The sequence below is a fragment of the Poeciliopsis prolifica genome, unplaced genomic scaffold (assembly GCF_027474105.1).
Source record: "Poeciliopsis prolifica strain line A6 unplaced genomic scaffold, Auburn_PproV2 SCAFFOLD044, whole genome shotgun sequence".
NCBI classification, from domain to species: Eukaryota; Metazoa; Chordata; class Actinopteri; order Cyprinodontiformes; family Poeciliidae; genus Poeciliopsis; species Poeciliopsis prolifica.
The window spans coordinates 2,265,653-2,280,671 of NW_026562419.1; the positions used below are offsets into that span (position 1 = coordinate 2,265,653).

The 15,019-nt window shown below is 38.4% G+C and overlaps 3 protein-coding genes across 3 annotated transcripts in view; 1 reads left to right on the top strand and 2 right to left on the bottom strand.

Annotated features, from left to right (window-relative positions):
- LOC129376613 (microfibril-associated glycoprotein 4-like) overlaps positions 1 to 7,231 on the bottom strand; it is an 87,666-nt gene extending 80,435 nt beyond the window's left edge. Inside the window, exons 1-5 of the mRNA XM_055056207.1 lie at positions 7,202 to 7,231; positions 7,048 to 7,128; positions 6,285 to 6,443; positions 6,004 to 6,042; positions 5,626 to 5,722 (exon numbers count right to left, since the gene is read on the bottom strand). Of these exons, the coding sequence (XP_054912182.1) occupies positions 5,626 to 5,722; positions 6,004 to 6,042; positions 6,285 to 6,443; positions 7,048 to 7,053 (301 nt within the window). The 5' untranslated portion in view covers positions 7,054 to 7,128; positions 7,202 to 7,231. The remainder of the gene's footprint in view (positions 1 to 5,625; positions 5,723 to 6,003; positions 6,043 to 6,284; positions 6,444 to 7,047; positions 7,129 to 7,201) is intronic.
- Positions 7,232 to 8,642: 1,411 nt separating this feature from the next.
- LOC129376490 (uncharacterized) lies at positions 8,643 to 9,572 on the top strand. The gene has a single exon (XM_055056105.1). It carries the CDS (start codon positions 8,643 to 8,645, stop codon positions 9,570 to 9,572), a length of 930 nt encoding a protein of 309 aa, XP_054912080.1.
- A 1,525-nt stretch (positions 9,573 to 11,097) lies between these two features.
- LOC129376491 (ladderlectin-like) lies at positions 11,098 to 13,070 on the bottom strand. The gene is made up of 5 exons (XM_055056106.1): positions 13,013 to 13,070; positions 11,726 to 11,829; positions 11,498 to 11,632; positions 11,311 to 11,419; positions 11,098 to 11,165 (listed from the first exon to the last, which is right to left on the bottom strand). The coding sequence occupies exons 1-5, from the start codon at positions 13,068 to 13,070 to the stop codon at positions 11,098 to 11,100; spliced, it is 474 nt and encodes a 157-aa protein (XP_054912081.1).
- Between the last annotated feature and the right edge of the window lie 1,949 nt (positions 13,071 to 15,019).

A 15,019-nucleotide genomic window follows, 5' to 3' on the forward strand; every position in this document is an offset into this window, starting at 1 on the left:
TGTTAAATTAACACCAGATATTGTTAATATTCAACAATACTGAGGGTCACATTAACATTACAACAGTGTTAGTGTTAAAATATAATGTTAAAAGTAACACCAGTGTAGTGTTAACCTCAACACATTATGTCGTGTTAAAAAGGTAAATAATTGACCCCACAAAGTGTGAATATCAACCAAATTCACTGCTAAAAAATATTAAAAACAATACACAGAAATGGAAAGTTCAAATTTTATTAAACCCATTTAAGTATTACAGACCTTTAATGCACAGCTCATACAAAAGTTGAAGAATTCCTGTGCTGAACCTTATAAATGTTGCATGTTGGCATATTTAAGTGTTGTTAATTGTCACTCTGATTTCATTGACTCTGGGGCTCTCCTTTGTTTTGATGCATCAATCCCATAAACTGTTGTTTGGATGAATGTGTAGAAGTTGAGAAGAGTTACATTGTAGGACACAGCAAACACAAAGTGCGCCTTAAAAAGTTCATCGAAGGCAGCCATTTGTCCCTCTGTACCACACAAGGAATGGGCTTCTTATCAAGGATGATGTAGAACTTCTGAATACAGCTCTTCTTCTCTCCAACGCAGAGGAGGAAGGGCTGTGCAGATCCAACTTTGTCAAGGAATGTCACCATGCTTGTCCCCACCTAATATTAAAAGACATCATATTAGAAATAATGGTGTTAGTCCCTCACTAGCAACAAATTAACATTTTCCACCTTCCTTTAGCTGTGAGCATGCCACGAAAGAGGATGTGACTTGCAAGGAAACTCCTGTGAGCTTAAGTGAAAAGAGCAGTTCTAATGGGCTCATACAATTCTTTGTGCCATTATTTTCCCATAACCAATTTTCTATTCTATGTTGTCATAAAATTAACCCTGATCTCACCCATAACTTTAAAAAATAACTATAAATTATAATACAAATAATGCCAAATAACGACTTTACATTTACAGTCTTGTAAAAATGAGATCAATTTACGGTAAGTGAAGCCCATTAATTCATGTCAAAAACATACCTTCATGAGCCTCACAAAACGATCAGCTGCCTCAGTTGCACTAATTTGACATGTTTCTTCCCTTGGCGGTTGGAGGCAAGAGATGAACCAGCAGGAGAATGGCTGCTAAGTCGCTATCCCATTCTGATAAAATCAGAACAAGCCATGATTAGAATGTAAATATAGAAAAGACAGTTGAACATATTTATATATTAATACATACCATAATCACTTGATTACTCCTGAGCAGACAGAAGGTCATCCAGGTGAATGCTCTGTCGAATGCTTTTGCTGACAGTAATGATCTTGGGTTTGTAGAACATTGGCCATCTTGCAATAAACTTCCCTGAGATGTCTTCTCCAAATAGCATGATGAAGTCCTGCTCAATCTAACAGGAGAAAAAATACCATCCAAAAACCATTTGCTAAGTTAGCTGTTTAGATACACACGTCACCAATATTTCAAATAATGCAGATATAGAAGTCTTATCCATGGTTTAAAATAACAACTAGACCTTACCAAATATAACAGATTTCAAATTTACCGTTCACCTAGATATGACAAAACGACGGGAGCTTGAATATGGTGGATTTCCCATTCAAAATGGGTTAAATATCGTACACTCTTTCAAGTCTCAAACTAAAACCACATTTCCAACGAAACAATGTTTCACTACGAATATTTAACTCACCTTTAGGAAAGAATTGTGTCCTTCGTGTAAGAAATGTAGCCATACTGAGAGACTGACTGGTGGCGCGATGAAAGAAAGTAGCACGTGCTCTGCACCCGTTATGCGAAGGCGGGGCTTAAGCAACACCAACCAATTAACACTGGAATTTAACAACGCAAATATTACGGAATTTATTCTGGCAATGTTCATTTAATGCTGTGTGGTGTCAAAACAACACCCACACTCTTTATTTGACACTACACCTGGCATTTTTACTGTGTACCAAGCTTCTTTACCTTTCTTTTTTCTCTATAAAGGACACTGAAAGAATTATTTCGAATATAAATTTCATTCTATTTTATTTTGAAATTGACAGGACTTGCTACTGAGAAAAATATAATTTGTTCCACACAGTTAAGAAGCGTATTTCAGTGAAATAAGCACAATGGAAATATTTCACTTATGTTTGAAGTTAATGTTATTGGTTTTTTTGTTGTTGTACAAGTAAACTCTATGAAGAAATTAAGACGGCTTTGGATGTGTTTTAATACAAAGCACCACCAAGATTAATCGATGAGCTACATCTCCTGGATACATCAGCAGATCTGCATAAAATTTTTGATATATTGTGGGGAAGCACTACAAAACGCATCGAAGCATATCGCCTAGTGGATAGGTGCAGAAACGGCATGAAAGCTTCTGCAATGGCGTGTGGCTGCTTAAGCATATGATGAATAACTATACTAGTATTTCGCCAGTAATGGAAAAGTGACCTGTAAGGCCATCGCCATACGTTTGGCTCTCAATTCCACATTTTCGGGCACAGCTGCTCCAAACTCACAAGGATGGATCCTCATCCACTCGCCAACAGAAATCCATCACAATATTTGAACGGCGTGGCCTAATTTCTGTCTAGCGCCCCATGGAAAACAGAAGCCCATTAAATATAGGTTGTTATGCCGTTTAACATATTAATTATTTAAATATACATAATTATAAGTTTTCTTTTTTTAGTTTTTTTTTTTGTGGGTTAGAGTACAAACATTCATTAATTTTGCCTAGAAATAAAAGAAAACGTAATTCTATAGAACTGTTCATAAACCATTTCAGTAATTCGCCACTTGGGATCAGTATAGCTCCACCAACGAAACAGCGGATAAACAGGATGAAGAACAATATCAGTATTTCGCCAGTAGGGGTCAGTGTTAATCCACCAATGACAAAAACAGATCGACAGGGGGTGAAAACTTTACGAGAGCGTCTGCCGTGACATTTTCAAAAGGATAGCGGTTAAATATAACCTGAAATGTTATATGAAAGCCCCCAGATAATTTGTGTTGGCTTAAAACACGGAGTAAATGTAGCGTTTTGTTAATAACTGTTATTTACTACAGCAAGTAAATGCATCAATTCCCTCGTCTGTGCCTTACTGGTCAGTCAAGGGCAAAAACAAATTTAAGCAATTTGATTGGTTGTGAAGAACTGCACTGTACGTACTGGCAGTCGGCCGGAGACCGAGGTTCGGCGCATTACGCTGTGGACTGTACATTTTTTGCTAAACTGTTGGAGCAGCTAAGTTTTCATGAACATTTTGCATGGTTTATGGAGCCACAAAACCGGAGCACGCTAACGTTTTTGGAGCTGCAGACCCAGCACGTTCGTGAGCCGAAACGGACTGTTGGAGAGGGAGTTTTATTGCTGTTCGTCTAAAAAGTGGTAACTGGAGATGCGGTGAGTGAAGCCAAGTTCACACTACACAATTTTAGAAAAGTGGGCCGATTCTTAAAACGTGACAGAACACACACTAGCCTATTTAAAATTGTAGGTGTAACGGGTTCGATCGTAGAGTGTGAGGTTTCACTCGAACACATTCTAATTCCAGCTACGAAATACCTTCAAATTAAAATTCTGCGCTACCACAGCTGAATTTGGAGTAAACAAACAAACATGGACAACGACGTTGAAGTGGTAACTTTAGTTTGCGGGACTTATTTTAACCCAAAAAAGACGTAACCAAAAATCAAAGCTTTGGATTAAGATCTGGAGATATCGTAAGCAAGGATTATATTAGTTGAATCGCAACATGGAGGTGAGTTTTTTTTTTTTTCATAAAAATACTGTTTTTAAGTTTTCGGTTTTTGTCATTTAATTAATCGTTTACGTACAATTTTATAATTTTTTGCTGTGTTTATGTTGTTGTAGAATCTATGCATTTAAAACAGAATGACTGAAACATCAGAGCAGTTTAAGGTAGTAGAAAGCATTTCCTGCATATTCATTTTTAGAAAATCAAATGGGAGTTATCCTTTTCCCCCCCCAACTGACCGCGAAAGCTTAACGTAGCCTATTCCAGATCCTTAATTGAAACTTATTATATTGTTTAAAATTGTATTATGACTGCAGAATAAAATCAAATGCGCCATTTCAACCAAAGATTGGAATGCGCTTTTCAACCAGATGTACTCTGTGCAATAATTTTATAATTATCTTTCATTAAAAGATAAAAAAAGTCGGAGGAACACCACAGAGATTGGATGAATGAGCAAAGATGATTAAACACATTCAATATCCCCGATTTTAGATGAAAGCGGTCCGACGTTCCACCGACTGAACTCGATCAGTCGTAACACACCACACACTACAGGATGATCGGTTACGATTGTTGGGAGCGACAATCTTACAACGTTCTGAGTTCTAAGACTGATCCATTGGGGTTGTAATATTTACTTGGACCACTTGCTGTGATTAATACCTAATTATTGAGAGGGATTAAACCTGTGCTTTTGTTCTAATGTACTGAAAGTTAACTGTGCTCTCTGAATGTGCATTGCCCTTTGTTTATTACTGACCAGAAGGGTTTATTAAACTGATACATCTTAACCTTTACCATTTTCCTGACTCATTTTAGGAAAATGTTAAAGTTGCACTGCATTTAGATCTCAGTTGCAGTTAACATCAAAGCATGTGGGTGTGGCTTAGTGTAAAACTTTCACTATTTGCCATGAAACATAAACATTAAAAAAACTTCCAAATGCAAGATCACAGCTGCATCACACTTCCTGTGTTTCTCTATAGAACAGTCCTGAACACATTTCCATGGTCACTTGATGAAATCACCCTAGCCCCGCCCACTTTTCAAAGGCAATCACCAGTTTTTTCTCCTGTGAGTTTTACTGTTATTCTATCATATATGGGTTTCATCATGTGAATACTTACTAAAAACGATAACATGATGAACTCTGTGAATGCTGGCAGCTGACCAAACCGCATTGGGGTGTAGAAATGGCGAACTGCAGTTCTTCACCATGTGCATATGATAGGCTCTAAATGATACGTTGATCATCCGACTGGCGCCAAATTGAATATGTATGACCTTTGTTGACCTCTAAACACCCCAACAACATTGAAATGTATTTTGACTCCACTGCGCCAACTACATTAATACGCCAGCTATATCTCCTCGCTATATCAACGAATCTGCACCACATTTTTTGTGCGTCGTCAGGAAGTGCCGCCGAACGCATCGATGCGTACCGCCTGGTGGACGGGCGCGGAAACCGCGCAACGACTTCTGTGTTAGAACGTGGGGAGCGTTGATGGAACGGAGCAACAGTTTCCGCGGTGCGGGCGGAGGTGCTGAAAACCGCGTGAGAGTATCTGTGGTGGCTGGCGTCAGGCGGCGGTTGCTAGTACCCTGCGGTGGCAATAGGCCGGAGCGGCGCTTGGCTGCGAGGGCCGCTCGAGGCTGCTTGCAGCTTTAATGTGATTTTGTGTCAGTTCATGGATGTTATCAAGACTGCACAGACATGGAAACTATTAAATTTAGATTTTACTGAGATCATTAAACACCTGGTTAATCTGGGTTTGCAGGAAGTGAGTTATAACTGTTATAAAAATCTTAAATAAATAAACCAACCACACATTGACTAACTGTTTAGGTCGGTGTCTCACCCAGCCAGTACTCTCCAGCAGCGTTTCCAAAGCCTCTCTTGTACTCCGCCCAGGGTCTGTAGAAGTTTACAGAGCCATCCATCCTCCTCTGGAAAACCTGGAACAACAAAGGAATCTGATCAAGAAGTGAACAACATTCTCACTGACACACTCAGGGTGAAAAGGAAGTGGCTTGTACCAACTCTGAATTGGTATCAATAATCAATATTTAACATGATAAAACTGATCAAATCTTATCTCAGGCAGGTGAAAATGGAAGGACAATAAAGACTCTTCTTTCAACAGAACTTGATGTTTGTTGGATGAAATCCCCCAAGAATCCTGAGATAAACCAAGTTGAAGTGTAAACAGAGAGAGTTCATGTAGAGATGGACTCACCGTCCAGCGTCCTCCCTCTGAGTCCATGTCGCAGTAAGCCTTCACACAAACACATTCATGACTTGATGCAGTTTTTATTATGTAATGCAATGTCACACTTTATGTGGAAAAATAAATACTATCAAGAAAGTTCAGTTTCAAATAGTCAGTTTATGTAATGTGTATGAAGATTAAGTAAAAACATCCTCAGCATTGTTAACAGATAAACCTCCAGTCTTGGTCCTGCACAGAACTTTAATCTGGATCTTCATTTTTATGAACAAACCAAACATAAAGTTCACCTTAACAGCAGATGAATATCCAGTTGGATAGATGATGTAAACTCCACTGCGAAGATTATTGTTCTTATTGTAGATGTCATTACAATCACGTGGCAGTTTGTTGTCAGCCGCTTCACAGCTGATCAGCAGTGGAGCCAGGAGGAAGAGAAGTGATAACAGCTGGAAGACAGAACATGACACCTTCTGAACATCATCAGAGAAACTCTGATTAATGTTCATTTAGTCAGATTAAACCTGATCCCTGATATTGTCCTGCATGTGGCCTGTAAGCTGTGCTGCCAGATTTTCAGTCAGAATTATGCTGAATTCTGCCTTAACAAAGGTTTCTGGTTGGTTTGACCCTCCATTTTTTAACAACATTTCATCAGTCCTGTTAACAAATGTTATTTCCAGAGCCAAAACTATGTACAGTGTTTACATGCATTGAGTGTTTGGATAAATTTAAACACTCAAATTACTCAACATTTCAGTGACTGAACAAAATATCAAACATTTTAAATAATTAACAAACTCACTAGAAGTTGTTTAATTTTTAAATTTTTTGACTACATAGTTAAATATCTTGTTGTTGTTGTGTTCATATTCTAATCATTATTGATGTTTCATAATTTGTACATTTTATGTACAATGTCTCTGTGCTGATTTTTATTTTGGTCATTTGTTGTTAACAAGATTTTAAACATTAAAATACCTTTCCTTGTTAAAATAAATAAAGATAGATGAATTATTTTTTATTTTTTTACAGTGCAATTTACAGGCTTACCTTCATCTTTACTGTTGATCTGGATAAATTGATCAAACTTGATGAAAATCTGGAGTTTGACTTGCAGCACAATGAAATTCCCTGTTAATGTAAAACATAGAGAAACTTTAGTGGACAAACTCAGTGTAAATGAATTCATGTGTTCATCTCTCACCTGCAGCTGGAATGAACTTGATTCCAAACTTCTGCTTCTCTCTGTGTCTCCGACGTTCAGACTCCGTTATTTATACCTGCTGATGTGTCACCTCACCTTGATGATCAGGAATCTAAATCAAACATCACCTGATGAAAAACATGAGCTTGGTTTCTTCATTTTACAGAGCAAATACTCGATCCAGGATCTGGACTAAGGTGTGGATGAAATAGAACACCAGTGAACTCAAAGAAGATGTGAGCAAACAATATTTATGCCTGGCTTCTAAAAATATTGTATCTTTTCTAATAGACATATTTACTCAGTGTTTTCATCAGGCCATTTAGTCAATACATCTGTATCCTGGAAGACATCTGACCCAACACCAACATGCCATACACCAGCAAAACATTGGCCAGCATCCTGATGGGGATTGGATTAGAATTGATCATATTGATCATATCTAATGTATTTCATATCGACTGGAACCAAATTCAGCCGATCAAACATCTTGCTGTTGCATGCCATTATGTCCGACTTTGTCACGCTGCTACACTCACACTATCCACTGAAAGGTGTCAGTACCTGAGGCATGATGTGCCTTGCATTTCTTCAGCATGCTGGAAAACTCAGTTTTGATAAGTTTAAATCCCCCATGCCCTATGAGCAAACTGGACAAAGCCGATCAACCAGAGTCTGCAGGATGAGTTAAATGAGATCAAAGTCACAACTTCAATCCAAGATGGTGGACTTCCTGTTTAATGTAGATCATGGATGAAAGAGACTTTTCTGCAGATCTTGGAAAGCTACACAAGTTTATCACTTTCTATCCCCGTCTGATGAAGTAAAGTTAATGCGGAGGATTCTTGAGGAATTCATGGTGAAACTTTTTTAACATGATTATAATGCATGAGTAATAAAAGTAGGTATTACAACAGGTCTTTGCAGGGCTTTGGCTGCTTAGTGATTAAAAAAATATTCATAAATAAATTAAAACAATTATAACTGCAGTTATAATAGATGTGTATGCAGAGCATTGTAAACAATCCAAGTCATAAAAAAACAGTTGAGGTGAGACTGACAGCTGAGGCTCCTTCCCCAACAGAAACTCAATATTTAAAATGTAAATATTGCATCAGAACATAAAAATATCAGTAGAGAAATGATTTATTAATAAACGTAAATTTGAATATTTGCATTTGACCTGACAAACTTCCATGTTCAGAGCTATTGCAGATGACTGTATGTCCTAACAGTTAAAGTTAGGTTGTCAATGTGTTGTGAAGTAATTCAATATTTCTACAATAGCTTCAAAGGTGTAAAAACCGTGAAAAATAAACCATTACCATCAAATTGTTGAACAGGAGAACATTTTTGGAAACTATAAACCAAAATGAATGAACCCATGACGCAATAATATAACTGGAGATGTTGCTTGCATGAATTTTGGACGGTTGAATGAATGGATGATAGCAGCCCCAACTCACCTCACCCCACCTCACCCCACCTCACCTCACCCCAACTCACCTCACCCCACCTCACCTCACCCCACCTCACCTCACCCACCTCACCTCACCTCACCCCAACTCACCCCACCCCACCTCACCTCACCCCACCTCACCCCATCTCACCTCACCCCACCTCACCTCACCCCCCTCACCTCACCTCACCCCAACTCACCCCCCCACCTCACCTCACCCCACCTCACCCCATCTCACCTCACCCCCCCACCTCACCCCACCTCCTCACCCCAACTCACCCCACCCACCTCACCCACCTCACCCCACTCACCTCACCCCACCTCACCTCACCCCACTCACCTCACCTCACCCCACCTCACCTCACCCCAACTCACCTCACCCACCTCACCCACCTCACCTCACCTCACCCCACCTCACCACCCCACCTCACCTCACCCCACCTCCCCTCACCTCACCTCACCTCACCCCACCTCACCTCACCTCACCCCACCCCCACTCACCTCACCTCACCCCCCCACCTCACCTCACCCCAACTCACCCCACCTCACCTCACCCCACCTCACCTCACCCCACCCCACCTCACCCCACCCCACCTCACCCCATCTCACCTCACCCCACCTCACCCCACCTCACCTCACCCCACCTCACCTCACCCCACCTCACCCCATCTCACCTCACCCCACCTCACCCCACCTCACCTCACCTCACCCCAACTCACCTCACCTCACCTCACCCCACCTCACCCCACCTCACCTCACCCCACCCCCAACTCACCTCACCCCACCTCACCCCACCTCACCTCACCTCACCCCAACTCACCTCACCCCACCTCACCCCACCCCACCTCACCTCACCTCACCCCACCTCACCCCAACTCACCTCACCTCACCCCACCTCAAATTCATCCATAGCAAAATCAATTCAATTAATGATTTGCAACCATTTACTGTTTTATGAGAGTCAAAGCAGAATTTTCCTTAATATGTTTCTGCAGCTCTTCCATCAGCTTTGTTGAAAAAATTTGCCCTTATAAGAGCACTTAATATTTGAGAGTTTAAGAAAGTACGTAAAATCTGAAATGGTTGATGATCTCAATGCAAAGGCTCTTCTTGAGTCACTATTTGAATACAAAGACGAATGTGTTTAATTATAATAATATAATAATTATGAAACTCAATTTTATTACATTATTACATAATGCAGTGTAACAAGCCTCAACATGAATTCCCCCACATGGCTTTCCCATCCAACACACAAACATCACCCCAAACACAAAAGCCATAATTATACTATCTACAAAAATAATGAAGCTGATGTTTAATCTTTAATCTTTAATGTTTAAGTTTCGTCACTCACTGAAGACTTTTTTCATCATTATTTAAAGCAAATTCTACATGCAGGAACTTGGCAGTGTAATAACAGAAAACCACAATGCTTGTCAAACAGTCCCAAGACAGGTTACTGGAAAAGTGTTGACATTTTCGTACAAGCAGTATTTATTTAACTGCAACACTGGAGCACCCAGTGGTGTCAGATGATATGGGATGGCACCATTAGTGTGAACAAACCAATGACATGATATGTGACACCAAGGTGTGTCAGATCTCATCTGACACCAGCGGTGACAGATGATATGGGTCCCATCATGCTAATATTCCACTATTTTTTTAAGCTTAACTTCCTGAACATTTGATCATGAGTTTAAATGACGTAAGTAACTCTGAATAAACGCCCAACTAGTAAAATTAGAGTGGATTAGATGCAGAAAAATTTATAATACGTTAATAAATGTATATTTATTCATTTGTAGCTTCGTTCAACAACAGAAAAAACAGTTCACATTTTTCTTTAAACCTCAAATTTAAACATCCATCCACTTTGATGTTTAAATTATTATAAAACATTTATTCCTGATAAAATAAATAAAATACAAGATTAAAATTCGGCAGCAGAAATAGGAAAACCCAATGCTTCTTAAATCTTGAGCCCAAATGGCTCATTACTTTATTCATTTCAGTCTAGGACGTAGAATCCATTATCATTATCTATTTATCAAAGCCAACAGCCAGTAGATGAGAGACATCACTGTAAAGTTATACAAAAGGAGCTCAACAAGACTTGAGAGTCATTTTTATTTCAAGAAAAGAAAAAAAAACAAACATGCTAATTAAAAACGCTTCTATAATGTACAGTGCAGCCAAAGGTTTTATTTCTAAAATACATACCAGAAACATGAGACATAATGACACAAATACAAATACATATAGGTCTGTTTTAGATACAAATACAAGTTGATTCTTGATTATTTAATTGTCATACATAGAAAATCATTTAAAACGTTTTCAATTTTGAATCAAGTTTGATCTTTAAAATGTAAAAGCAGAGACACATAACAAGACATCCAGTCCTGTTTGTTGGATTTGTGTCGCTGTGACCTCAGATGTTTTTGGCACAGACTGAAGGACGATGATTGTTGCACCACACGTCATCCCAGCACTTGGATCCTGCAAGAAACAACAACAGTCACTGAAACATCACTCAAAGCAAAGCTGTGAAGCTTTCTGCACAGCTCATCCAAAATGGGTCATTTTTTACCATCCACCAGATGCCAGGCATCATAAACCTCATGTGGAAATTAATTTTATTCACCTCCATAGTTCATTTGAAGGCAATCCTGGTCTCTGTAATTATTTGGCTCTCCACTGCACCAGTTTGAGTAGAAGAAGGGTCTCCCATCGCTCCACAGCCAAACGCCCTCCTGGAATTTAACAAATTATAAATGTGAAAATCAATTTCACAGATTACCTGACAGTCCTTTAATCCTGGGTGAAATTACCTCCTGAGCATCAGAGCCTCCAATCCATGTTTCTGGTGATCTGTGAGTTGCAGCTGTTATCACCCTCTGAATGAAATGGTACTCCTGAAAGCTGTGGACGGATGCAAGGGTTCCCTGCAAAGACACACAGTTTCTCTGCAGCCGAGACAAACAGAGAGTTCATGAGTTAAAGCAGGAATGATAAACCGTATCAGAAAATGTTTAAGGAAACATTTAGACTCAGATCACCTGGGCCATCGCCCAACTCATGGTTCTTGGGATGAAGATGAAGCAGCGACGGTTGAACTGGCTCCAACCAGCAGGACAATAACTCCTAAACAGATTATTTGCTTCTGCAGACAAACAGATGCAGACTCAGCCCAACTCTTCACATAGATCATCATATTCCAGACATAATGTACAAAGAAAGATATTTATTACACTTCATAATGACAGAGTAACAACATCCTAACATGGAGTTTATTAAACTCAACTGGGCTCAAAGCTACAACTCTCCAACATATATGAGCTAAAACAAGGAAAATGTAAGCATGGAGGAGGATCTATGATGCTGTGGAACTCAGTAAACTGACAATAGTTCATAATTGCATCTTTTAACAAAATTATTCTCCATAGCATGCAACAATATTACAGAAATAATTCACCAGACCCAAAATCTACAAGGAAGGTATGAAGTCATATGGATGAGATGTATTACTCCAGCAGTATAAAAGTTTTTCTTAGGCTATAATTTTCTTCTACTTTCTTCTGCCAGAGATGATCCCAAATTTATCAAAGATGTAAATATTTATTTCCCATTTTTCTTTGGAGTAGAGAGAAACAAAATTATTCAAAGTTGTTGACCACATTGACTGTTAGTGACTGACAACAGTTCAGAGTTTCTGTAGATGGAAGTAATTCCAGGGGTAAAATCAGAGATATTAATGGAAACTTTAACTCACCCTCTGGAGCAGCCTCCTCCACTTCTGGTTCATTTTCTACATCTAAAATATATACAAAAAATAAGCCTAACATTATTTTAATCTTAATATAGCAGAGAATAACAAATATATCTAAAATGAGGTGAAAAAGTTGCTGACCTGCTGAATCTGTCCAGTTTCCAGCTTCAGCATCAGGAAGAAGAGATTAGTTTAGCAAAGGTCAGAGTTAGACTTTATCCCCTAAATAATTAATTTGACTCATTTTAAGTAAAATTGACGCATTTGAAAATAAACCCCATGAACATACCTTCATAAAAGTTTCCTCAATGTTAGTTTCTTCACTGGCACCTGGGAAAGGTACAGGTTGTGTTCACTGAATATCTTTACAATTATAAAACATTCAAGGATTTATATCTATTTATTTATAGGTTTTTGAAAGATTTCTTGTTATTACTGTAGACTGTAGAAATGAAGAATCGTTATCAGTAACAGTTTTTTTTAGCTTACTGGATAAAACACAAACAGTTTTATCTCCTTCTGATTCTAAATAAATGTCTCCCTTAATGTGAATCGACAGCAAGTCAGAGAAACTCACCTGCAGCTTGACTCAGAGCCGTCAAGGCACAAAGAAGCATCAGCACATTCAGAGTCATCATGATGCAGATTGAAGATCACCTTCAAAAACACAAACAGTCTCAGCTCAATGCAGAAATAATTGAAGTTAGATAAAAGCTTTTTACCAAAGCAGAGTCAAAATTACCTTTTTTCCTTCACTTCAGCGTCAGACAAGCTTCAGCTCTTCTGTCTGGAAACAGCTGCTCTTATATACAGTCACTGGAGGACCACGAAATACACCTGTCAATAATACACTGATAACAGGACAATGTTCCAGGGAAATCCAAGCAAAGACGTGATTTGTGTTTTATGACTTCAGTGTAAGGGATTATTTTCACTGATAAAGTTTTGTGGAAAAGGATTTAGCTTGTACTTCCTGTCCTGATTAATTCATTTCCTGTTTTTGTGTTCTGAGTTGTGATGTTTTAAGTCCTTTGTGAGAAGTTTCACTGAAAAGTCACAGGATACAAATTTATCTGAAGAAATTAGAATGTTATTTTAAACAAGGCAAAGTTACAAAGATCCATACAAACCAGGAAGTAACAACAGCAACAAAATTTATTTTTCTGCTTTCTTGTTGTTAGAATGATTATGTTTTGTTATGATTCTTACATTTGTTGTTTTACTAGTTGGTTTTTCATTCATAGATGTAGTGTTCACATCCCAGAGAGAAGGAACTTGTTAGACCTTGAAGCAGCAGCTGCTTCTTATCTTAGGATACTCCTTAAACGGCCTGTGTGTAGATCTTCCTTTGTCATTCATCCACTTTCCTTTCCTACTATGCTTTGTAATAAAAGACCAATTCTGATGCAGAAAGTCAGAATGCATGGCAGACACCTTGAAGAAGTGGTTTGCTATGTCTTCTACCTTTGCTAAAGACTTGATTGAAAACTCATAAACTCTTTTTATGTAGGTTGAGAAAATATCTATCACTTGTGTTATCACTGGGAAGTGTGTGTGCATGTTTATGAATACAAGCATGAAAATCCACATGTACAAATTTTCCATTCACTTGGCTGGAGAGGGACAGGCAATTTTCTCCTCTTTGCATAAATGAACAGGTTGATGTTGCCTCTTGTGTGTCGAGACCAAAAGAATCTAATTCTGTAAATGATCTTGAAAGATCTCTGTAGGATAGCCTGACATATTTACCTGTGTTCCATCTGAACATTTTGCTACAGCCGTGTGTCAATGTAGAGCAATTAAGATTGACAAAAAAAACTCTCATCTTATATCAGGCATGTTGTGGGACCATATCAGATATCAAATTCATCAATGTAAAAAGAAAAAGGATGAAATATAAATGTGTAGTATGTCATCTATGAAGGTTTTCATGAGTTTCCTGAGCTGCATATGCAGGTTGTGCTTTAATATGTTGCTGTGGGCTGTAAATGTTTAAGACTCCAGGAACGTTTTCAGGTCAAGGTCATGAACTAAGAAGCTCTGAGGATAAAATCTGTTTGCTTATCATTCAGCTTTATCATATTTCACTGGAGGTCATGCTGAACGGTTGAAACTTTTTGTTTTTCTTACTAAAAACTTGTAAAAAGTTAAAAAGGTTCCCATCCAAGAGCAGAAAAAGTGTATGTCTGATATTGACAGGTAGGTTTTAAAAACATTGACATTTTAATATTGCTAAGATGTGTCTGTTATTACTTATCACATGTTTGCGCAAAAGATTTCTGCACATAAACTGCAGAAAATCAGACAAATTCAATCTTTAGAAACTGGGGAATGAAAAATGTTCAAGTGAAATCTGTTAGAGGTATTTTTGTATGAAGCTTATGGCTTCACTCAATACATAACATTTAACTTAAGTCTTTAAAATGTAGTTTAAACACTGCAGCTTTGCATAATGAATTAATTGATACAATTATTAGTCAGCATTTTGTGCTATTTAATAATAAATAAGGAGGTGAAAACAGATGCACTGAGTTTGACCACAAACAATGAGAAAAAAAAAGAACAAAACAAAGAAAGAAAAGGA

Bases quoted from the DNA above. Each gene is read 5' to 3' on its own strand.
- LOC129376490 (XM_055056105.1), top strand. From the start codon at position 8,643: ATGGATGATAGCAGCCCCAACTCACCTCACCCCACCTCACCCCACCTC.
- LOC129376491 (XM_055056106.1), bottom strand. From the start codon at position 13,070: ATGACTCTGAATGTGCTGATGCTTCTTTGTGCCTTGACGGCTCTGAGT. The intron at 11,830-13,012 runs GTGAGTTTCTCT...GTTTGTCTGCAG, and splicing joins GGCTCTGAGTCAAGCTGCAG to AAGCAAATAATCTGTTTAGG. The intron at 11,633-11,725 runs GTGATCTGAGTC...TCTCGGCTGCAG, and splicing joins TGAGTTGGGCGATGGCCCAG to AGAAACTGTGTGTCTTTGCA.